At 39.9% G+C, this 24,603-nt stretch overlaps 1 protein-coding gene across 1 annotated transcript in view; it reads right to left on the bottom strand.

Moving 5' to 3' along the window:
• sipa1l3 (signal-induced proliferation-associated 1 like 3) overlaps window positions 1-24,603 on the bottom strand; it is a 62,725-nt gene that overhangs the window by 9,654 nt on the left and 28,468 nt on the right. Inside the window, exons 2-13 of the mRNA XM_041994578.1 lie at window positions 21,062-21,146; window positions 14,895-15,619; window positions 13,390-14,374; window positions 10,468-10,595; window positions 8,570-8,758; window positions 7,853-8,027; window positions 7,329-7,432; window positions 5,626-5,783; window positions 4,960-5,542; window positions 4,213-4,311; window positions 3,950-4,125; window positions 695-946 (exon numbers count right to left, since the gene is read on the bottom strand). Coding sequence (XP_041850512.1) covers window positions 695-946; window positions 3,950-4,125; window positions 4,213-4,311; window positions 4,960-5,542; window positions 5,626-5,783; window positions 7,329-7,432; window positions 7,853-8,027; window positions 8,570-8,758; window positions 10,468-10,595; window positions 13,390-14,374; window positions 14,895-15,374 — 3,329 coding nt within the window. The 5' untranslated portion in view covers window positions 15,375-15,619; window positions 21,062-21,146. The remainder of the gene's footprint in view (window positions 1-694; window positions 947-3,949; window positions 4,126-4,212; window positions 4,312-4,959; window positions 5,543-5,625; window positions 5,784-7,328; window positions 7,433-7,852; window positions 8,028-8,569; window positions 8,759-10,467; window positions 10,596-13,389; window positions 14,375-14,894; window positions 15,620-21,061; window positions 21,147-24,603) is intronic.

Genomic DNA, 24,603 nt, shown 5'->3' with positions numbered 1-24,603 from the left:
TTAGCCTGAGGATGTTTATCGCTCCACACACATCAGCAGATCAACTCTGTTCTACCTTCAAAATCTTGCCGTGTTTAGATTTATTCAGGATTTCTACAAGGTCTTCAGTTAATATCTGTTTAGATAAGACCTCTTTTTATAAGGGTGTCTGGTCAAAAGGGCATCATAAATCAACAATAAACACAGAGACTTTAGTCATGAGCTATTGAAGAATTCACACATTATTTAGACACAATAAGACACATCCTGCGGTGTTTCCAGAAATCAATGTTTTTGAGAACAAATAAATATGCCACTATTTGTTTACTTGCAGCAGTGTCCTCATTTTGCTAGTTCACAATGTTGGAAGATAATATCTAAACAACTTTTGATTGTAAATATGGGTTAGATTAAGAAAACCACACCACTGCTGGAAGGAAGGACTTGTTGAGTATATACCATGTTTATATCTTTTATTTCTTTAAGATTCAAAATCATTTAAGGGGGCAGGTAGTATCTATTGAATTTGTTTAAAAATATTGCACCTAAGCTTCTATACTTATTTTACACCATTATTCTAATTCTCAGTTTATTCATGTGACTGGTTCAAACATGTTTTTACTGTTAAGCCAAATAGATTTTATTTTTGATCAAAGGTAATTTGCAGTGAATGTGATTCAATGTCTTTAATTTTAAAACGATATCGTGTGTGTACCTTTTGGAGCTGAGGTGCTGAGGCTCTCTATAGGGAACTGGCATTAGAGCCTTATGTGAGCGGGGCAGTGGAGGGGGTGGAGGCCCCATGGGGGCCCAGCGCTGTGGGTTGGGGGCACTGTGGAGCCCCGGCGGAATGGGTGAGTTTTCCCATCGCCATGTTTGGCGAGGGGAGGGTCGGTATCCTGCTGCCAGAGGCTCAGGCTCCGGCTTCTGCTCCATGGTCTTCATCTCATACTCCTCTGTGCAACCCCTAAAGAGAAAGAAGATTGTTTATAAGTACAGAAACAAACAACCAGCACACAGAGTTTAATGCTTAAATATCCTTATTCTGCCATGACACCCCAAATGTATCTCTTCTGTACATCCTGCATCCACAGTTGAGCTCAGCTGAGGGTCAGTAAAAAGATCAATGACTTGAACTGAAGCTGAACCACAGTTTCAACTTGTGCGGAGTTCAGTGTGTAAAAATAATAAATTCTCTCTAAATACTGAGTTATTGTCCTCTCATAACACGCTTTTGCAGTTGCTCAAGCACATGGCCGACATGTAACAGAGCTCACTAATGAGCTCCCCCGAGGTTAATGGAGGGAGAAAGAGAGGAAAGGAAACTGATTATTGGCACATCAAGACTCCATCTTGCCCACTGTGAGACTGAGGTCTAGTATGTTTGGGTGTATGTGTGTGTGAAAGAGAAATTGTCTTATCTCATCAAAGAGCTTTTCACTGAAAGTCTTTGTAAACACAGCCGATACTTTGTGTCATAATACTGTACAAGGTCACAATAAATGTCTTCTTTCCTTAAACTTGCACAAACATCAGTCCTTTTATCTCTGAGAATAAAATAAAATAAAATAAAAATAAAATAAAACAAAACATCATATGGTGAAAACAAGCCTTCAAATGAAGAGAAGCTGCCATTTATCCTCATCAATTATGAAATTACTGGCAAAGCTCCCAGCTGGAGGGACAGTCATCTTTATTTATCAATTCATAACTAAGACACACCACACTAAAATATGTTCATTTTCTCATAGCAGCCTCTAGCCTGACAACCAGCACATATCTCATCATTATTCATCCAAAAGGCTATTACAGGAGGGCAGAAGGCATCAAATATGCAGATAGGGTGTTATTTAAGATGAGACAAAAGGAAATGAGCAGTGTGACGGAGGGATAATGGTGTTAATGTGAGATGAAAGGACAGATGAGGACAGTAGGATATATTGCATCTCTTTCCAACCCATGGCTATCATCTCTTTTATCAAACAATCTTCTAATATCACTGTTCTATGTTTATATAATATCATAAATTAATACAGTTTTTTTCCACTATAGAGTCCAAAGTGAAGTATTCAAATGTTTATTTTTTCCTGACCAATGTTCATTACTGCCATGAACACAAAGTTTATGTTTATTCATTCATTAGAGAGAATTAACTCTGAATGCTTACAACTTTTGCCTGAAATTGGTTTCAAGGAATTAATCAGTTACTTAAGTTGCAGCTGAAAACAGCTTTATCATATATGGTAGTCTAAATCTGAGTTTTTAGGTAAAAACTAAACATCTGATGACATCATTATGTGCTTTGGGAAAATATTCAGGAGGATCTTTACCATCTATTTTTAATCAACAACGGGATGAAAATCAGCAACATCTGACAATCGCTGGCGTTACTAAATGTAAACAGAGCACAGATGTACACCCAAAAACAAACACGAATGACCAACATCTTTAGAAAACATGACGAGAACAGATTTCCAGTGACTGTCTTCAATAAGAGCTCAGCACCACAAGACTAATCAATGTACACAAATAAAACATGTTGTTAGGATATTTTCATCAATAAAGGAACACGTCTAATACAATCCACACCAGCACAGAATAGCAGTGCATGCTCAGACCTTGTGTACACACACTCCTGGGCACACACAAACAGGTTTAAAATACAAACCTCAAAGAGAGCAAAGTCTACATCTGACAACATGCAGTTTTTCTCCCATCATACTATCTAACGTAAACTAGAGCTCCACAACACACGCACAAACACACCATCAGACCACACACCTTTTCTCTGTTGTATTCATCCATCTTGTCTGTTTACAGCCGAGACAGAAAGCAGCAAAGACACACACTTCCAACTTTCGTCTCTCTTCCTCCTCCTTTCTCTCCTCCACCCACTCCTCTTAACTCTTGGAGGTGTTCAGACACGTCCTCCTCGCTGAGCGCGCCTCTGCAGCTCTACACACTCATCCCTGCCTTCCTCTCCCTCTACTGCTTGATCCCTCCTTCTTTCTTTTCCATCCTTTTCATTTGCACAAGGCATGCATTTTTAATTAATCACTTCCATTCCTTTATTTATTCATCTTTTTTTGTGGTCTTTTCTTTTTTCCCCTCACACAGATTCCAGGCCTTAATCTCATGCAATCTGCTAGCCTGGCGCACAACAGCAAACGAATCAGTGAGGGGGGGGTGAAATGTAAGACTCTAATTATCAGCAGCTCCAAGGCCACAGTAGTGTGTATGTGTGTTTGTGTGTATATTTGTGTGCTTGTGTCAAAGGGGTTTAACTTAGTGTAATTAAACTGCCTCCAACATTAAAGACATCTAACCACTGTGCGATCACAGCCCACCACAATTACTGTCTTTAGGGGTTCTGGTGCTTAGTCAGAAAGAGGCACACTGTGCTTATTTTTTCACCTGGGTAACCATTCTATAGTACCACATCAGTGTCTCATAAAACCTTTTTATTCACATTATTATTCTCATCATCTCATTTTAGGCTTTATGTGTGGATGAGAGGAAGGAAAAGGGTGATGGTGGGGATAAGACTGTGGGAGAAGTGGAAGCAAGACAACGATAAAGATGATCAGATAAGAAGCAGAGAAAAAGACAGCGAATGGCAGATTTTGCAAATTCGCATTAAACAAATGCTTCTGTCTCTATGCCTCATTTTGTCCATTTCCACTCCAACTACGCATCGCTCGTTCTTTGTGCTCTCCTGCTTTCTCTATTCACACACTCCCACACAAAATCCTCTCAGAACACTGGAGTCTGGCCACTACCTCAGCAAGGCTTTGATGCGTTTGAGAGATGAGTATCCTGTACTCATTCTAGCTCGCTCTTGTCATCCTACTACTACTCACTTGCGCTCGGCATCATCATGTACTTTAACATCTGTATTTAAAACAAATGTTCACAAATTAGTCACTCATTAGTTTAGCCTCTAAGGTAACAGCATGCAGTATGCACGCACCTGCGAGGTCCGCTCTCTTCGTATGGAGGAATGATGACCACTTTGACTGTGACTGACGTCCTTAGCAGGTCGATCATCTGCTCGTGAGACAGTGTAACAGCAGCCACCTTGCAGATCTCCACTAACCGGCTGCCCTGCCTCAGTCCCGCCTGCCAGGCGAATCCGTACTCCTCCACCTGCAGGAAAAGCGATTGGGAAGTTATGGATAGGTAGAATCTTCATAGCTGAGCATTGTAGAATGAGATGAGCTCATCTGATGGTACCTCAGCAACAGTACCGTCCAGACGAACATGGAAGCCCAACTGTCCCAGTCCGTTTCGTCTTAGTGTCATATCCACCGTTTCACATCCCACTGTCAATGACTGGCCAGAAAAATGACATGATTAGATTCATACTACTAACACGTTCTTATGGCTGTACTGGCAAATGACTCAATAACTGAAGACAGCTCATCAAACCTATACATGAAGATTTACAATTTTAAAATATGAACTAATCGTTTAATAATTTGAAACATTATTCACAACTATTAATTGTGAATTCAAGTTTTATTAATTTAATCACGCTGACTTCTGTGAAACTTCACACAAGTTAGTGTGATGAAAATAAGTATTTGAAAATAATTTTAAAAGACTGAAAATTCAGATTCAGCGGTTTTCAGATAAATTAGGAAACCTTTCAAAGGAATAAAAAGTTCAACAACTGGAAATCCCTGAGTGTAAAATGAGTATTTCAGAGGTAAGGTGTTGTACAACCTACAATAAAACAGCCTAACCAGTTTCCCAAATAAAAGTAAAGCATAGGAAGTTTAAATATCTTTGAAATCAGTTTTTTTTCTAAAAAAAAAAAAAAGAAAAGAAAGAAAAACTACATTAAAATTCAATCTTCATTTTTGCTTCAATTAATCTACTATTCACTATGATTCCTCATTCAACCCAAAGCCAATGACAATTTTCAATGAGATCTAGGAGTCACCATCCTCTACGCTGGAACAGGCTCTGAAGTGTTACCTTTAACCTCTGCACCATCTCCCTGATGTCCTGGGCACAACCCTCGGGTACTCGTACTGCAATGTGGTCTCCTCGACCATAGAAGATCTTCAGCGCCAGTCGCTCGGGTGTCCAGCCGATCACATCCGCACAGAAGCAGTTGAACACCACCTCTTTGGTAGAGCAATCAATAAGAAGGATGTATTCGTCTGACATGCCCAAAGCACAGGGGAGCTCTGTTCCACCCCCACTAAAATCCTGGGCCAGGACTCTCCACGCAACTGCCCCATCAGCTCCCAGCTCTGCTCCTTCTCTTGCCTTTGAGCGTTCACGTTTTTTAGATGCGAGAGAGATGAGATTGTTTAGTTTGCCAGCTGAGTCTAGTGGCGTGCTGCTGACGTAGTTCTCGGCCAGGTCTCGCAGGTACTCCTGCCGTGTTCGTGTTGCCATGGTGTGAAACTTCTCCGACTTGTGCGCTGCATTTTCTGCATTGATGACTTTGGCTAGGAGGAAGTTACGAAAGGTCTCTGGGTCACGGAAGGTGGCTGCGCTGGGGATGGGTGGTCCAAAGGGGGGCACATCCTTCATCCGTGTCACAGCAACACTGAAGAAAAAGAAGAATTGAAAGTGTGTGAAATCATAGTTGAATATTTAAGAGCACACATCTGTTCAGCTGTAAATACTTGCCTGTAGCAGGTGTTGTCAGAGCAGGGGTTGTGTACACGAACAATAACAAAGACGTGCTGGAAGTGTGAACGAATATTTTGAGGGGTGAAAGGCAGAGCTCCTGGCTCTTGAAAGATTATGGTGACAATGTCATTCCCTATGTGCCTCTTTCTCAGGAGCTGAAGAACAGAGGAGAGATAAAATTGACAATTCAATCGGATGACACAACTCAGTAAAACCATAATAAGTCTGACTGATAGACATCAAACAACAGCTCTTTATGTAATTTGTTATTCGCCTTCTGTGTGGGCTATTTGTGTCTCTGTTTTCATGTAGGAAACACAGCACGCAGTCCAGAATGTGTCTGTGGTGCCGCGCTTGCCAGTCCTCTCTTCGTCTGCACAAAGTGTGAAAGTACCAATTATGTAATGCAGCCCACTGTTTCGCCACAAAGACTTTCTCCAGTGTGGTGCCACAGGAACAACCTTCACTTATAAGGTGCAGTTTGAAAATCAACATTATGCTTAATTTAGTGTACAGTAACAGGAAATTTGCTTTTCATTTTAATATTAAATTCAATTTTAATATTAAATCTAAATCTTGCTGATTTGCAGCAAGTTATTTACTGTACATTTCACCACCAATCACTTTAGATCTTTATGTATCTGCTTATATTCTTGTTTTCTTCTCCACTGAATCTAAGAGCCACCACAACTTCCTCCATCCTGAATTGATTTTTTTTATACTCAGTTTTGTTTAATATCAGATGCTGCCACCTAGAGTTCTATTTAAGCAAGTAAAGCATATTTCTGCTGCAGTCAGTAAACCTCTGGATGGAGTTATAGTGCCATTGATAAAAACAACTCTTTTTGTTTTAGTGTTTTTAGTTAACATACAGATTTTCTATTCAACTAGTTCAGTTAAAAAGAACAAATTGTATTTTACTTAATCACATGTTACAAGATCTTTCATAAGATGCTGTTGAAAAGCTTTTCTGTAGAAAATAAAATAGAACTTTAAGTATAGAAAGTAAGCTGCTGTAGTTTACAAGAGTGTGCAGTTTTATTTTAAAACAACTTCTATGTGGCCTAAAGTGTTCTGCACTGATGTGTTGATACACATCCGAAAAATCCTGAGCACCTGTGCATACATGCATAAGCCTCTAATGTGAACACCAAAGCAAATTCTCACCTGCAAAACTTTAGTCTATATGCAGTACTTCTGAACACAGCCTCTGCTGCAAACACAGGAGTATGAGCGTGATGGTAGCTTTATATATATATATATATATATATATATATTTAAAAAGGAATGTAAAATAAAGGGAGAAAATATGCTAATAACTACTCACCACTGCACTCCACCCAACTGATCAAGTTAAAGACCAGGAAGCAGAAACAGGGCAGAAAACATAGCCAGAGTGGATAGAAAAACCGCAAAGACTAAGAGAACAGAGGCAATAAAAACAAGCTCCTCTACATGAAGTCAATTGAGAGTCACAAGTTTGAACTTCTTGGATCTTTGCTTTAGTTTTATGATCCAAAGAAAAGGGCAGAGGTTTCAACTAACAACCACAAACATGTGTTGAAAGGCTTTGGATGACAACAAAGAGTTCTTTTGCATTAAATTTACCGATATACACACTAAAGTCCGACCCGCTGCAAAACACACATCATCAGGTGACAGTGCTCTCTGGAAAGCTGGGGACGTTGGTGAGCTCATACCTGCTGTGGGTTGTTGGGCATGTACGGTAACATGGTGGACACGTGGAACATGATCTCATAGCCCTGGTAGTTGGTATAAAGAGAGTGGGTGCCTGTTGAGTCCGCTGGAGAAAAGAAGGAAGATATTTTTATTTAACGTCAGAAGATGATAATTATAGAAAACACTGGGCTGTTGAGGTGGAGTCACTGGTTTAAAAAAATGTGTTTCCTGGGACTCATTGCAGCCTTTCTTGATGTTACAGCATGTGGACTAATATTTTTCATAACCAAAACATTTGTGGCTTAATTTGTCTGTTAAAATAATGGATTTTTATGTCATTCAGACATACTATAGGTTTCTTTCATGTAACAATACCTGCATCTTCATGTAGACAAAACACTATAGGTAACATAGCAGAGAATGTTCTTAAACATGTAAAACACCTGTTTATTTTATTTTTTTGGAGGAAGGGCGGGGGCATATTTCTTTGCATTCAGATAAAGAAAAAATACATTTGTCATAGTGGACTGAAAACGGCTCTCACTCTTTGTGTCAAGCTGTGCTGCGTATTTGGTGAATCCTTTGAGAAGCACCTGCTCCCCCAGCAGCTCCAGGAAGGCAGAGAAGGCAGCTGACGCCTCCTCGTTGTTGTACATCTCCTCCTCTGTGCTCTGGCCTGCTCGGCACAGCAGAACTCCCACCTTGTGCTTCTGACTCAACTACAATGTGCACACACAGAACAAACATGAACACCACCGTTTGAACCTCCTGCTTCTATACAAAGTTAAAGTTAACAGATAATCATTTAACCCAGGTGTGATGCATATAAATACAGACTTGCTTTCAAAGTTGCATAAACCACCTACATAAATGACAACAAGCCTACTTTTGCACTTTACCTTCCATTGAATAAAAGGTGAGATAACTTAGCCAAACGTTAAAGTTTTTATGGCTATGCACTTGTACTTAAACACGACACACCCTGCTAACACAGCTTTCACTGTTTAATTTTGTACTTTGCACCAGCACTAAATCAGTTAAACGGGTTTCAGACACTTTTATACACACTATCTGTGCTCACCACATGCCACTGTTTCACCTTGTTTGTTGTTATAGTTTGCTTTGCAATCTGTCAAGCAAACGTAAAGCAAGTTCCCTGGTTGTATTTATCCAAAGGGATAATTTAAATCACCGGTCAAAACCCAGTTTTTTTTGGTTGTGCTTGAAAATAAAAAGCAAATACAGACAATGTTTAACTCACCCCTTGCTCATCCAGTTTAAGGAGCTGCTCTGTGACTTTGGCTGTGCTAAGCGCCAGTCTTAAACAGGAAACACTGAGCTCAGGGACGACCTGTTCCAGGACCTCTTTGAGTGGTAGACCTCGAACTGTACCATGTTTACCCGTAGATGCAACTGCATCTTCTAAAATGGAGCCTCGCAGGGTCACAAGCTTTATGTGGGAATAAAAACAACATTATGAGATTTTAAGACAATATCTAATTATTTACATTTAACACTCAAGAAATCTTCGAATGTATGTTGTTGAACTAATTATCTGAAACATTAAGCACTGGCTTTGGGTTATACAAATCCTGATGAAACAGTAAGAACTAGCCCAGAATACAAAGTGTGAGTAATCATATAACCGATGACTGAGATGTCAATGTTCACTCAACTAAAGTACCACACCCGTGGAAGTAAATATGTGGAGAATTTGTAGAATGAGAGCTAAATGTTGATCCATTAAAATAAGGATTCCTTAGAATAGTACCAGCTGCCCTGAAGTTTTTTTCATTTCTGCCAAACACAAACACGCATAGCAAAGTGCCCTGTGTGGTCTCTTAGTATTATGAATTAATATTCTGCTCAGTATTGTACAACCTCGGTGTGCTGCCTCCTGCTGAAGTGAAATTAACCTACTTGAAAACAGTAAGACTACAGAAACCTTGAGTAGGTACAGTAGGGAGGAGTGGGCTGTTGTCTTCTCACTATGCTCACTCACATGTGGCTTTATTAAAAATGCATGGCAGACTCTGGAGCTTGTGGGGACAGAGAGACAGCTGAACCTTAGACCCGGGTTTGCTCCAGAGAGCTTCTGTTTCATCTGGTCAGCTACTGTGTGACGGTGGAGCGAGAGAGGTGCTGAGCAGAAACATCAGAGGAGGAGGGGGAGTGTTAAAATGTGTGATGGATAACAAGAAAAGGAGGGTGAAAGTCTTCCTATCCTGCTGTGTCAGCACCACTGCACAGAATTAAATGACAAGACTTGCGGGGAAGATATTTGAGAGGTGTTGCGGCTTGAGTGGGAGAGAAAAATTCTACAATCTATCTCTTCTTTCCCTGTGTGGGAAAAGCAGGTCTGGATGTGCATGCTGTGTCTATTAGCTTAGCTATGTATACTTAAATGGTGGAGAGGCTCTATTGTTGCACCAGAGCTAAAGTGATGAGACTAGGCAGCCATGTAATCCAACTTAAACAACACTAAACCAACCACACAGAGGACTACACTCAGGTTTAGAGCACATGAACACAATGGACAGAGGCACTCGTTGCTCTCTGTTTGACTGCCCTTGGCAGTACTTGGCATATGTTTAGAAAATAGGGATTGAGATTAAGCAAACTATTCAGACCTTTTTGGTTGACACAGCCTGTCTTCTTAAAGACTCCCCACCCCCTCAGTCTTTTCATCTTTGAGATTGTGATGGACATTTTTCATTATTTTCAATATCTTACACACACCGGTACACACAGGTACTGTCGTTGAATATATGATTGCCATACTGGACAATGACAACAGCTTTCAGAACTAAGTTTGGTGCCCTGGAAAAGAAAACTCTTCTACATGTGCAGAAAAGTCTTGGACTACATCTGTGAAAGATTATTTGCAAGTTAGTTTTTCAAAACCACTTTGGCTACTGCTGTCGGTGTTTTGTTTGGCTTTTAGGCACCAAGACTGGGCAGGTGGAATTTTCCATTGGCAGCATAGATAGGGGGTGAGTGAAGGGGTTAGGGAGGGCAGAAAAGGTCATAATCAGGTCAGAGAGGAAAAGTGTCACAGGTAATGCTAGAATTAACTTGAGCATGCGTCCTCTGACTGAATCATCACGTAGAAATTCCCCTGACAAACACACACACACACATACAGCAGACAGTGCATACCTCACTTGTTCTGACGATGAGGCGATACTGGTACTGGTCTTTCAGGTCTTTGTCTTCCACTTTCTCCCTCCGGATGCTCACGGCCACGGGGCCCAGCTTATCATCTGTCCCAAAGTAGTTTGAGTGCTCTAGTGAAGGGCGAAGTGAGTCAAGGTTACAGATTGTGTGGAAAAAGTGCTTCATTCATTGGTTTGTCTGAACATGCTTGTGTTTTGTCTATTGCTAGGTACATTGACAAATGAGTAAGGCTAAGGGTCTTTTTTTTAACCAAAGTATAAAACATCTAATCAGTCATTGCAAAGACACACTTTGCAAATAGTAAATGCTGACTGATTCTTAAAGAAACTGTGCAGCCACAAAAGTTACTTAAAATGTCAATATAACTATTATTTATTTTGCAACAGAAGTAAGAAATATATAACAGTCAGTTTGACAGCAAGAAGGATTGGATGTCAGTTACTTTTATGGATAGAAAGTGGAAAGGAAGAAGGAGGGTGCTAGGTCAAGGACAGAGCTAAGATAATGGCATTTTATCTAGTAATCAATACTTAGTTAAAAATCTAAATCAATTCAAGTCAAGCCAAAAGGTAAGGTGTGGATTACAGGATTAAGTAGCTGATAGATGCTAGACCTTTTTCTCAGTTGAGTGTAGAAGCCGGACTATAAAGGCTGGAGCTTTATGTAATACAATTCAACCAACAGCATCATCAAAGGATGAATGTTAATCCTTGGTATTGTGAATCAAGGAAATGGCCAAAATGATGTATCCTCAGTCATAAGTTAATATTCTTTGGCTTTTTGCTATTTTTGTTGTAACTCACCATGTCCATTAATCAAATAGACACAAAATGTCAACACACTTCACAAGCATCTTGCATGTCCTCTCCCAATACTCCTCAGTTAAGTCATGCTAATGCCAATACCGCAGGCAGTGGTATGACTCGTAACACAAAATATCCAGACATCCAGAAGGAATCTAACTTGACAGAAGTATTCCTCCTCTCTCTCCCCCTCCTACTAGATTGAACCGGGACGACATGTACGTTAGGAGACTCAGGCCTGTTTATTTTCTTTGTCATGTCCTGTGGCGGAAATGTCAGTTTTTCTGATGAGGTTTTCTGACATGGACAAAGATGCACAACACAGGAAGCACACACACAATCACAGCAGCATTCTGGGGATGGCAAAGCTGGAACGGAGACAGCAGATGAACATATTTTTGGAACGGTAACCTTTATGGTTGTGGCTGCAGGCCTCTGTCTCGCTCACATATACATGCACATTTGCCTGCACACATGTTCTCCTTATAACATCTGCCACTAATTAGGCTGCAGCCAGATGTTGCTTGCCAAAGGAGTGGTTGGGGGGGGGGGGGGGGGTTAAACGTGTCTGAAGAGGTGACAAGAAATGCTGACATGCATATGCACAGACAAACACACATCTCACACAAACTTACACACCCTGTGCTCTGAATTTAGGTGTTACTAAGGTTGCACTAAACCAGATGTAAAATAAAGTTGTGGTGGCTGATGTGTTAAGCACTGCTTGTAGGGCAGGTGGTGTATCATCAGCTCACAGTTTGTCAACTGCCTGGTGGCAAGTACACATGTAATAAAAACTCTTGGAGGGTGGCCAGTTTGGCACATTCTGCTCTACCGAGGAAAATGACACTCGAGAAAGTCTTGCTGGTCAAACACCCTCCAACACTGTAATTCCCACAAATGAATGAAAGCAGCAGGCCCATATCACAGTATAAAATGACATCAGTATGTGTGCAATGTCAGGATTATATATAAATAATTCATTGGATTATAGCAGGAATCTCCAACTCCAGTCCTTGTGAACTACTGTCCTGCAGGTTTTGGATTCTACCCTGATGCAACACACCTGACTCAAATCACTGGGTCATTAACAGGCTTGTGCAGAAGTGTGTTGTAGTAGGAGACATTTAAAACCTGCAGGACAGTAGCTCACAAGGACCGGAGTTGGAGACCCCTGGATTATAGTTTGCCGTAGTGGGATGCCTTGCTGCTTATTTCTTTTTCAACTTGTGAATAAGTTATGATGTCAAAAAGTACAACAAACCTCAAGATTTTAGAAGCAAGAATTGAGCATGTTTCATGCTTAAAAAATGACGCGCTGAAACTGTTAAATGATTCAGTGACGAGTCTTTTGGCATAAAAATAGTCACTACTTGTTTTTTATAATTATATCAACTAATGAACTCAAGCAGGTCAAAAATTTGGTTTCAGGAACTCAAATTGGAAGATTTGATGCTTTTCTCTCCCTAAAACTAAAGAATAATATTTAAATTATCAAGAGGGGCCTTAGATCCATAAAGCTCCTCTTGGCAAAATTTGTTCAGCACAACACAGCAGCCAGACCATCACTCTGCTAGCTGTGATGCTGGACAGGACAAGTAAAAACAAAACAAACAAAAAAAAAAATTCAATGTCACTAAAGATGCATGAAACTGTTTTCTAAAGCTCTTAGTTTTCTTAAATCACCTTAAACTGAAAGATTAATTGAAAGAACTGTCTACTTCAGGAACAGGACATGATTACTTAATTTCCCCTTGGGGATGAATAAAGTCATCTATCTCTATCTATGATGCCACACTTTTTCATGTCTCTTCATGTCTCGAGGGCTAACAAATGGATGTAATACTCGAGTCATTGTAATACAGTTTGAAGTTGTACAACTATACAAGTTAAGATAAAATGGAAACAAATTAATCCTGCTTTTGTTCATTTCTTATTTAGCTGCAGATATTGTGTTTGAACAGGAACTATCTCTGTACCTTCAACAAAATGCATGTTGTAACTATCAAGCATGACCATTCATAATCGATTTTCTTGCATCAATGTCAAAGCATATTTATGGATCAGGTGGGAAATCAGCATCAGCGTTGCTCAGAGTTACCTTTTCCATGAAAGTAGTCTCGGTAGTACCGGGCACCCAGGTCTACATGCTCTATGCTGTACAGTTTCAGTCTGTCCAGTCTTGTCCCCTGCAGCTCTGCTGATACCTCCAGCACTGACACACTGGCATTACTCTTCCTCAATCCCACCCTTCCTCCCTCTCCTCCTCCATCTTCTCCTCGTTCTGCTGAGGAGCTGAGGAAGCTAATGTTACGCTCTCTGTGGCCCCCAGTTTCATTTAGGAAGTGGGGGCAGCAGAGGAGCAGTGGGCTTGAGCTGTGGGCTCCTGGCCCATCTAGAGGGTCCATGGCTAGGGAGGGTGTTGTGGAGCCTTGATCAAAGTTGACTGTGAGATCCTCAATGCTGGAATAAATGGGGTCATTCACACTGGGAGCTGAGGATCTGGAGACAGACAGGGACACTGAAGCAGCTGATGCCCCTGTGGCTGTGTTCCTCCTCAGGGTGATAAAGCTACGCTGAGCCGCTGCCTCATGGAGGTCGAACAGGATGCTCTGAGCATCAAAATGGACAAAGCTCTTAGGACACACCCACGGTTTATAGGAGGCATCTGTTGAACCTCTCCCTGCCCTATCCTCATTTGTCTCTCCTTTTCCTCCATCCAGTTCCCCTCTACTAGAGCTCCGTAGTTTCCTGAACAAAGAGGAGGTGCCCAGTGATGACTCTGTCCCGCCGCTTTTCTTCCTTACTCTCTCAGTGCCTTCTTTTTTCCCCGTCCCTCTGTCATCCCCACCCGTGGGACCAGGTGAGGGAGCAGAAGGAAGAGCAGCGCTTGGTGGCGAGTCTGGGGCACGCAGCAGCTCTCCGATGTGTACAGGTGCTGAGCTGCGCTGGTCAGGCCTCTCCTGTTGAAATTGGCTGAGCATGTCAAAGAAGCTCTGATCTGGAATACCCTGGATGTCGATGGAAGAAGTGCTGCCGTACTCTCGAAAACGATTCCCCACGCCACTACCTCCATGACTCTCAACCTTGGAGCGGAAAGAGAGAGATTTTCAATGAGATATAAAAGATCAGTGGATTAAAAAAAATTTATTCGTCACTGTGAAATAATGTAAAGTTATGGGCTTTCACACCCAGCCTGCTTGGTTCATTAATTCAAACTGTAATGTGTTTTCTCCATGGTTATCAATCAAGCGATCGATCTAATTTTAGCATGGCTCTGAACGTTAATACAAAGTTGCTTCTACTGATAAATCCATAACTGAAGATAAAAGACCAGTTGAAGCACTCATAACACCACTGAAAATTAAATTACATTTAAAAAGTTCATTCTTGGTAAACTTTAAAATATCGTAAATACGGCTAGCATAATAACAGAGCATAACTTGCTGTCATCCCAACTTAATTTCAAGGGTCTTTGTTACACTGACGACTCAGGATTTGCATTGTCACAAACTGAACAAATGCTACAAGGAAACAAGTAATTTTCTTTTTGGTTCAGAACAAATAAATTTAACTGCAGGTAAAAAAGTAAGACTTGGGAATCACCTCATTTTCATCTTGTTCACTCAGTGTCACTTCACTGTTGGAGCGCTGTCTCAAAGGTGGGAAAACTCTCAGGCTGAGAGGTGAACCACCTTCACCACCAAACCCTCCGCCTCTAAACTCTACATCCTTTGTTCTCCTTCGGGGCAACCGTGCGACTCCTCCTCTCACAAGCCTGACATCAGATGACAAAACTGACAATGAAGTGGAACAGTCATCGTAGTGATTGTTTCCAATTTGCCCATTTTCAAGCAGTGACTCCCGGGATTGTGTCCTACGTGGGGGCCATTCTGCAATCCGGGCACGGACACCCATTTTGGGCACAGAAATACGTGTCTGCATTGTCGGGTCTGCAGAGCCAGGAGCTGGGTGCCCATTAGGGGTGTGATGTAATGGGGTGTGCTGGGGCAACCCCCCTCCTCCTCTTCCATCCAGAAGATCTGAGGAGGTGCAAGTTACCCCTCTGTCTCTGTAGCTGTTCATGGTGCCCCAGGAGAGCTCAGGGCAATGGGGCAGGGGGCTGGCATCCCATGTCAGGAGGGGTGCTGGGGAAGCGGGAGCGGAGCAGCTCCACGCACACTCTGCTAATGATGTTGCGATTTCCAGCTCCCAAAAACATTGCTTTTAATTGGCAAGGTGGGTAAAACTTCACTGGCACATAATGGACACCTCTGGATCAGGGCTGAGCCTCCTCTTCTTCCTCCTGGAAATTTTCTTTTTTCAGTTTTCTGAGAAAAAGAAGAAGGGAAAAATAGACAGGAACAAATATTTCAGCAACATGGTTTCAGAGAATAAGCACAATAAATAAATTAAATAAATTACTTAAAAAAGATTTCAAATACTGGATCATTTTTAAATTGAAGAGCTTGTGCATCCAAATTTTCCCCACAAACCCAAAGAAAACCTGAGCTCTGGATTGAGAAGAGCAACTTACTCAACTGTAAAGACTGAAAAGCCAGACAGAAAATAAGGTGAGGGGATATGATAGAGGATTTCTCCTGTCGAGGCTAATCTCCAAGAGGCTGACAAGGGATATTATTATCACTCACTCGAGTATATGCACACACAAACCCTTGAACACCCACAGGACATGAATCCTGTCATCACTCTGTGGCAGATTAAAACCTCTGAAATAGCTCAGCAAATATCAGACCAAAAAGTAATACAAACCTTAAAAAGAAAGTTTTAAATTTAAATGTATATGGATTATATGCTATATATAATTGCAAGGTTTGTCTAAAGAACAACAAAGAAGATATTCTGTTTCTAATCATTATAAAGAGCAATGCCAAACAACTAAAGAAAATTATGTGCAATTGCTGGTCTTTGAGGAGAGGAGATCAATAAGGCCAACAGGATAGAAAGAAACGAACAAGAGCAGACATCGACCCAGCATTGGCTAGAGGGATAAGGTAGTTAAGAGTCCAGAAAGAGTTGAGGAAGAGTGGTACATAGCTCAATGAACACACATATGTGCTTTAAATATAAACATCACACTCCTTGAAAATCCAGTGACTTTTTAAGGACTTTGGCGCTTTAAGAAGGATCTTTTTTTTCTACTTGCTGAAATGTTTTTTTTAGTCATAGTAAGGTTTCAAGCCCCACCTTTGGTTGTACAAAGTGACCAACAGGGACTTGTTTTATTTAATGGCTATGATTCTACTTTCTCAACCTGAGGTCCATTAGATGTAGAGGATCTTGTCAGCTTTGTTAATAAATAGCGTATTGTGTGAAATCTACTGCATGTGTTTGGGTATCCACAAAGCAAAAGAACATCTTAATACATTTTTTATCAAACAGAATGAAATTTAAAATCCTATTTTGCAATCATATGAAGCATAATGATATAACTGAACTAATGGATCTCTCTAAGTAGGAGGATATTGACAGAAGAAAAATTTTTTACTAAAGCAAATTTCTACTGCTGTTTCTATAAACAGAAATAGCCGTAATGCTGGTTTAAACATAATGTCTGTTGCCATAACTTTATGTACTTTGGAGCCTCATGTTGTGACCCAATTGTTTCTTTTCGTAATGTAGGCTGTATGTTCAACTTAGCACCTGCTCCCTGTTTTTTTTTTCTTCTTCATTTTTTATGGATGTTAGTGCATATTTCCAGAGTATGCTGTGGCATGCTTGCAGTGGCATGCTTGTACAATCCACTGTGAAAAACAATTCTGCTTTTAGTTTTTGGGCGTGTTTACTGACAGCCTGAATCCAAGTATTTTTATGTAGGGCAAAAGAAAATGTGCTTTCCTATGAGGGGGAAAGAGACATTACTTTTTTTGGGTGAAGACCCTGTCCATGAACAAAGATAATAAAATGGAAAGCATGGTAATAAGAGTCTCTGTGGGAGGTTGGTAATTTTGGAAAAGAACTTCAGATGAATGTAAATGTGTTTAATTCATCCATCTCTGCAGCACTTCCCTTCTTGGATTAAACCTTTTTTTAATCTACATAAGTCTCTCTTCAAACTGCCAAAGTCACTGAAATATCTGCACCCAGTTTGCTCTGACTGCACACACACATCATCTGCACGCATACCTTTAATAATGTGCTTTTGGTTCCAGTCTTCACGATTTACATTTTCCCCTCATCAGTTTTCTGCACAATGCAGCTTTCATGAAATCTCAGGGTTTCTGAATCTTTTTAATATGATAAAAATCCTTTGCCCATTTTTTACATCTATTAAGCCTTTCCATGATTTTTAGTCATTCAAACACAAACTGCTTATTTAAGCAGGTTTTACATCATTATGAAAGACAGACATGAAGGTTTCCAAAAGTTAATCAAACGCACTTTAAAACCTTTATATAACCTGATATGACTACATATTTAACTACAAACATACAATGTGCTAATGCCATTTTTAGACAGTATTCACAAGTTTCACTTCCATTATTATTTTATGAATAAAGCTAGACTTTTTACTTTTCTACTAAACTTAAAAGTGAGCAAAACTGCATAACATAGTAGCTCTGATTTGAGTATTTCTCCCTTCTGCTACCCTCCTTTTGTGAGTTCTACTAATAGCATTATGAAGTCCAGCTTGTGTGATCTTGATCTTTTCATGTCAAGGGAGCTTAGTGTGTTTTTATGAGATGTTCCTGAATTCATTTTTGTTTTTCATTTCCACACATGCATCACCAACACATCTCATTCACAGCAAACAGAATCCCACTATAGCCAATCAACCACACAAATGTATCATGTCCTTGTCTTTAGGGAAGCAGTGGTACTTCCGGGCCAAATGCTCCTGCTCTAATCATGCTTTCTGATAGAGTCTGTCCTCATTCAGAGGGCTGTCCTGTGATCCACTACGAGGCCCAATCTCAGATTATCCGCCCCAGCTGCAGGAGCTGGAGAATGGCTTCATTATGTGTCTGAGGTGAATGATGAGAGAGGCAATGGAGAAAGTGTGGTTTGTTTCATCACTGGCTTCTGTTGGCACAAATCCCAACAGTGAGAAACATGGAGAAGTTTAACAAACATCAGAAGCATGATCTATGTTACCTGGGCAGAGACACTGTTGGTGACAACTGCAACATTAGAGGAAATTTTTATATATATATATATATATATATATATATATATATATATATATATATATATATATATATATATATACAATATATATATAATTTTAAATCATTATGAAAAAAGTAAAATGAATAATAATAATAATCCAGAGACAAAAAAGAGAAAATGAATCTTACTCCTCTAAAGTAAGAATTAGGCAGACTCATCCAGGGCTGGCACAGACTTCAGAGAATAATGAGCAGACATTTAATGCCTTTTAATTACTCACATATAGTAATTAGCAGAAGGATGTACCTCCCCTGTTCTGCCCCCCCCCCCTCACTCTGTGCACACCAAATCTGACTTGCTCTGCATGATGCTGGCTTGGTTCTTGCACCGCAAACACACAAGGCTGGTAATTACCCTGGTTAGATGGGTAGTAATAACAGAGCATGCAGAGAAGTGCAGCTTCAAGAGGAATGAGTGTAATCGCTGTGGAGGAGGTGCCACTGCTGCTCACTAGTATGCCACAGCAATGCAGGCAGACCTGAGACCAGTGAGGACTGTTGCAGTGATTGCATCAAAGATGAGGGAGGGGTAGACCTGCCATATGTTACAGGGACATATGTCAACAAGCAAAAGTCACTTGATTTTCAAAGATGAAGATACAAAGACTGAAGGGCTTCTGAAAATCAAAAATCTAAATTCTACAAAAATCCAAACATGAAATGCTCAGACAGAAACAAACTGTGCAGATAAAAAATATCAGCAACAGTTAGAGTATGCGTCTGAACAGAACAAAATGATAAAAACACAAAAAAGAACAAAGATGTCATTAACTCAACTTTGTTTAGTTCAGTACTAACAGTATGGTATTAGTGTTTTTTTTGTCAATTCAAATCAATAAAACAAATTAAATTATTATTATTTTCCATCCATTCGATTGAACAAGATTGCCTTCCAAGAATAACAAATCTGACAGACAAATGTAATGTTGATGTGCTGCTGGCATGCATGCTAAAAGAAAGCTCTGCTTTGTTTACTTCACCTGTTACATAACATCTTCTCTATGTGGAAAAATGCAAATAATAAAGTGATGTTCTCTGGCCTTGTTATGCTAATATTAGCACAAGTGCCCCTGCAGCATGACAGATATCAAAATTAGACCTCTTCTTTACAACAATAACTGAAGATGATGTTGAAAGCATGAATGCCCACAAAAACTCTACAGGAAACACTGAAAACAACGCAAACTAATCACAACACCAGGCTGGAAGGAAGCGCAGGTTTAAAGCCTCTGACTCGGTTCTATATTGGGCTTCAAGTCTGTTTGGGTTATCTGAAAGTGACATCTCCCCCTTGCAGACCGGAGCTTTACAAAGCTGAAGCTCTCTCAGTTGCCCTGCTTTCCTTCCAGATTTTTCCTTAAGTCTGTCCCATCCCCACAGTCATTGTCTCTATAGATTTCCGTCTACATTGTGTAGATCTTGCTGATGTTAGGAGTGTCCTTTCAATCTGCTTGTCTGTCTGTCAGTTTAATTCCCCATGACACAGGCTGCTCATGAGGAGGAGGAGCATGAGGAAGACCAGGGGATGGGGTGAAAAGAGCAAGACTCATTTAGCAAACCTACAGTCAAGCACTGAGGAAGTCTAACGTTCAGCTACTGTACCCCCCAGTTATCATTCACTGGTTCATCTGTGAGAAAATGACTGAATTAGTTGTGGTGAGAAAAGAAAACGAAATGGAGATCTAAGGAGATGAAACAGTAGAGAAGAAACACACAGGAGGCTGAGATGGGTATGTGAATATTCAGATACTGGAGCACTTGATTCCTCAATTTCCATGGTTGTGCAAAATCTCATGAAATTAAATCCAGCTCATCACTGCAGGGAAATCTCTTTCTTTGCTGCCTTTCCTGAATTATTCATAATATTCAATCTTGGAGTGTGTGAGAAGACCTCAGACAACCCAAACCATAAATGATCAATGACACCACACTGATAACATAATTCTACTAAATAAAAACACAGAATATAATAAATACAATTTGGAGACCAACACCATAACCACAGGAAAGACTGTAATAGCAGAAATGGTTTGGGCATGGGTCAAAATGCTCCCTGAAGCTGACAAAAGCAAAAGTGCTGTCAATTAGAAAACTGCTCAGTCAACAACAAGAATGAAACAAAGTCCTGGTAAGCTGTTGCTATAACCAAGGAAACATGACACCACAGATTTGAGCCCTGATAGTTTTTTTTTTTTTTTTCGAATCTCTTACAGAATCAAAAATAGATGTCAGATGACCTGCTTTTCATTATCTGTTAAAAAACCGCAGAAGTGCTTAATCTAAAAAATAGCAGATGGCCAAAATATGTTATTCAGGTCATCAAGTCAGTTAGCCTTTAATCAAATCTTTGAAACTCACTTTTCTCATAATTAAACATTCTGAAAGTGGAAAGAGTCGTGGTCAAACTCAAAGTATGAGTTTACATACAGCTTTGAAGGCAATTTACAGATGGGTCCAAACAGAGTTTTCAGTTGAATTAATCTAAAAGTTCCTCTTTGCCAAGTTCATAAAAACATCTGATTAAAAGTAATGTAGGAAAGCTTGCTTCAAAAATACTTCACACAGCACATGTACTTCTGTTACCTTTTCTGCCTTTGGCTGTGCAGGCAAAGCAGGTGAGGTGAGGTCTGACGTCACTGTGTGGGCAGAGGAGGCTCAGTACTGTAATCTGTTGGGGAAAAGAAAAGAGAAAATAAAAAATTGTGTATTGTAATTGAAGTTGACTTCTTACAGCGTTGACAACTCAGCTACCTTGTAGAAAAGTAGTCTCCACTGCCAAGTTTTCATAGTTATTAAAATTACTTTATTATGTGAGGCTTTGTTGAGGTTTAATGAACAAGAAATAAATACCATGTAAGAGTATAAATGTGATGTTTACATGATAACTTGTTCACATTTCTGTAAAATGAATGCCTTCAGCCTTTAGGGTTTTATGTGGACTGTGTATGGTAAGGCAAATGGTACCGATAACTTAATGTGCAGTCAGTTCTATACTCATCCACATGAGCACATCTATTGTTTGTGAGGAGTCTAAACAAAGTTGCCTGCAGCAGTTTATCTCTGCTGCATCTGCACTGCAAACAAGTCTACATGCTCAAAATAAGCATGGTTTGCAACAGATTTATTAACGCTCTGTCAAGTAGGTTTTGCAACACAAACACTTGACCAGGCAAAAGAATAAAGTGGATAGTTCTTTCTTTCAACTGGACACAAAGGTAAAGAGTAACAAATAGATCTATTCAGACCTTGATTAATTTCTGTCACTTTCTGTCTTGTGCATTTTCCTGCCTTGCCCTAGTGTGTAAGACAAAAAAAAATAAAAAATACAGAGGAGTGCAGGTAGAGTGAAGGAGATTGTGCATTGCACTAGAGGGGAGGGGGGGCATCAGCAGACCTAATGTCCCGAGGGGCAAGCCTCTAACTGTCTGGCAAATACAGTTCTAATCAATATAGATCAATCAGGGTGCACTTATCCTGCCACACAAAGCATAATAATACTAAGGGGGTGAGCAAGGGTGGATGGGGGTCAGTGGATGTGTCCATTTTATAACAGCAAAGTGTCCGTGCTTAGTAAAGCCAGCAGCGTCAGCATGGATTTAACTGGTTTCACTTCACTGCCCTGAAAATGAAATTAAACTCCAAGTGAAAACTTCCCAACCATGGCAGACTTTCCACCCCAGATCACAGCCTAATCCTGACAGTGATTATAACTGCTTGTCTGTATGTGAGATACTACACAGAAGCGTTATCATATGCACACACTTCACAGATAACACATGATCAGATTAGTAAAAATCAAATCCAAGACATGTATGCACTAGAATATAAACACAAACTGATAAAAAAAAGAAAAAACATCACATGGAAGCTAACCTTATTACAGTTTTACAGCTTTATAAGATGAACATAAGCAAGTAAAATGTGAGATGTATTATGAACTGAATGACTGAGAATGCCTTTTACTAAATATTTGTATACAAATGCTTTCTTTCATCTGGTTACCTGTGAATCTATAAATACAAAGCATCTCACTTTAAGCTGTGAAGCCTTTGCACAGTTGCTAAAACTTCAGATCAAGTTAACTTTTTAAAACTGGAAACTTATTATGGGTTTGACCAAATAAACTATTTAAGTGAAAGTGAGAAGGTGAAATCTCACAGCTTCTGGTATCAAGCACATGTTGGATTGGCTGTAGCAGTAATGTTAAATCAGGGAGCAAATGTGAGAAGAAACATTGCTTAGAGCTGATGCATCAAGATGAAACTGGTGTATAGTAGGGGTGGGTTGATTAGAAATTTAATCGTTTTTAAATCAGTGGGATGTGCAGATTCAATTACAATTCATTAATGTTCAACATCGATTTTTTTTCATATTAATTAAATGACAGGAGCACAGCTCAAAAGTGTGGCAGGAACATAAAAGTTGTGTGTGCCGCCCGGACATATTAAGGGGACGGAGTGTCCGGGCAGCAAATGGTAAACAACAGATACTAGAAGGCGACAGCTGGACTTTCAGCAACTGTTACTAAGAATTTGATTTACTCATCTGGTTTGAAGGCAAGGATTTGGAAACATTTTTGACAACGGGAAGGCCTGGACAAGACTTACTCTGTATGTAAGTTGTTTAAAGCCTAAATAAAATATAATATTAATACTACAACATGTGGCAGCACCTCATGTGTTCCTAGTCCAAGTTGGAGGAGGAGAAGAAGCTGCTGGTGTTGACGGTTTGCCATAGATTGTCAGAATAGCATAGTATAGCATAGCCTTGTCTGTCAGTTTAGACCACTTTATCAAACGGCATAGCTATACATTCCTCTTTGATAGGGTATAATAATATTTAATATTTATTTTGAATAGCTTTTTCAAAGTTAATCATTAAATCAATCTCATGCAGTCTGGGAGAAGGCGCTGGAAGCCAATAAGTCGATGCTACAATGAGTGTTTAAACATTACAGCCTGACTTGCAAAAAGATTAAACGAAAAATTTCATTATAAGTACAGTTTCATACACTTCATCTGAGTTTTTAAGTGCATTTGCCCTCAGGTTTAGTCATACAAGAGATGCACTTGAGCAATGTGCAGTTAATATGCAACAAAATACAGTAAACTAACTTGTGGCGTCACAGTCGACTGTATGCTGCCGTAATTTCTGAGCAGTCAGTTGTGCTGAACTGATGTGTCATTTGCAGATTTCTGTGTTACGCCCATTAATCAAGGGTAGCTATTCTGACAACGTATGCCAAACCAACAGATCACCTGTTGTTGCTCCTAATTATTGCTAGCATATCTCTCCTGTAGATTCCATGGAAAATTATGATCATAATATGAAACATCTGTTGAATATGTGTTGGATTTATTTATGATTTGACATAAATAAAAGGGAGTTGAGATCATTTTGTTTTGTTACTTGAATTAATGGATACTGAATGGATTTAAAAGTCTGAAGAAGCCATGGAGTGAGGAATGAATGGGAAAAAAATGCAATGAAAATCCCCATAATCGTTTAATAATTGAAACAAAGCAACCTGAATCGTAGTCAAATCAAATTGTGAGGTGCCTAAGATGGCACCCCTCTAGTGTATAGCATTACAATAAAAATAACAGACACAGGCATACTACTAATGCTTGAAGTTAAGTTTCCCACGTGTCAAAGCTGCAAACAACAATAATAAAAATACAGGAGATCATGAATAGGAGTAACTCACACAGCTGGAAAACCACATTTACACCACAAAAGTGTTTTCTCACACGGAGCTGCAAATTTTTATTAAGTTAAAGTCATAATTATGACTCAACATTAATGGCTGTTGTTTTGAACACATAGCTGGGACATTGCTAAAATTCTCGATGTACGGGTTTCAGGAAACAAAATCTAATTTTCTAAACCGTTTTACTATGTCAACAAAACGTGTGAAAAGCAATGTCTCCAACACCAAAGACAATATGGATAGGTCTGAAAAATGACTGTATGATGCCTAAACACCAGAATGAAATCAAATGACCTCTGTGGCCTCTAAAAGCAAGACATACACATCATTACGGACCCACTGTGTGCAGCAGTCAAATGCCAAGAGCAAAGCTGTCTTGAGATCATGCATCAACACGTGCCTGTAGAAGAGTCAA

This window comes from Melanotaenia boesemani, chromosome 9 (assembly GCF_017639745.1).
Source record: "Melanotaenia boesemani isolate fMelBoe1 chromosome 9, fMelBoe1.pri, whole genome shotgun sequence".
Taxonomy (NCBI): Eukaryota; Metazoa; Chordata; class Actinopteri; order Atheriniformes; family Melanotaeniidae; genus Melanotaenia; species Melanotaenia boesemani.
The sequence above is the reverse complement of the archived record's forward strand: the minus strand, read 5'-3'. Positions and strand labels throughout refer to the sequence as shown.